This window comes from Carlito syrichta, unplaced genomic scaffold, assembly GCF_000164805.1.
Source record: "Carlito syrichta isolate Samal-C Ts95f unplaced genomic scaffold, Tarsius_syrichta-2.0.1 Scaffold123638, whole genome shotgun sequence".
Classification (NCBI taxonomy): Eukaryota; Metazoa; Chordata; class Mammalia; order Primates; family Tarsiidae; genus Carlito; species Carlito syrichta.
This window is the reverse complement of record NW_007067734.1, coordinates 3,128-3,676: the sequence shown is the minus strand read 5'-3', so window position 1 is coordinate 3,676 and position 549 is coordinate 3,128. Positions and strand designations below refer to the sequence as shown.

The 549-nt window shown below is 68.7% G+C and overlaps 1 protein-coding gene across 1 annotated transcript in view; it reads left to right on the top strand.

Annotated features, from left to right (window-relative positions):
• NCLN (nicalin) overlaps positions 1-549 on the top strand; it is a gene marked incomplete at its 5' end in the record, with an annotated part of 12,298 nt that overhangs the window by 9,291 nt on the left and 2,458 nt on the right. Inside the window, one exon of the mRNA XM_021707735.1 lies at positions 484-546. Within this exon, the coding sequence (XP_021563410.1) occupies positions 484-546 (63 nt within the window). The remainder of the gene's footprint in view (positions 1-483; positions 547-549) is intronic.

The following is a 549-nucleotide window of genomic DNA, read 5'->3' as shown; positions in this document are numbered from 1 at the left end:
GATGCGGCCCCCGGGGAGGAACTGCCTGAGTTGGACCCCGACTTAAGGGACAGCAGCTGCCTGCCCCTCTGCCCAGCACGGCAGCAGTGTCTGGTCAGCCTCAGAGAGGTTGGGCCACTGTGTCTGAGATGGTCCCGGGCACTCAGGTCAGGCTGTTGTGTCCCAGATGGCCCCCGGCCGCCTCATGGTCACAGGGTGGCTGCCCAGTGCCGGTGGTCATGTCCAGCTCAAGCAGGAGGAGGTGGGTTCTTCTTTAGGAGGTGGTGCCTGGAGTGACTGCTCAGCCGGCGGCCGGCATCGGCGGGGACTGTGGTCTCACCCGAAGGCGTGGCTGGGCCTGCCCACTGGCTAGCTCGGGGGCTGGGGTCCCCGATCCTGGCCGGCCATGGGCCTGGGCTACTCAGGGTCCTGCCGAGGCGGAGCTGGGCGCGAGTCGGCGCCCTCCTCGGGGCTGCGCCGCTGACGCCTGCCCTGCCCCGCCAGGTACAACCTCCTGTTCTTTGCCTCCGGGGGGGGCAAGTTCAACTACCAGGGCACCAAGCGCTGGCT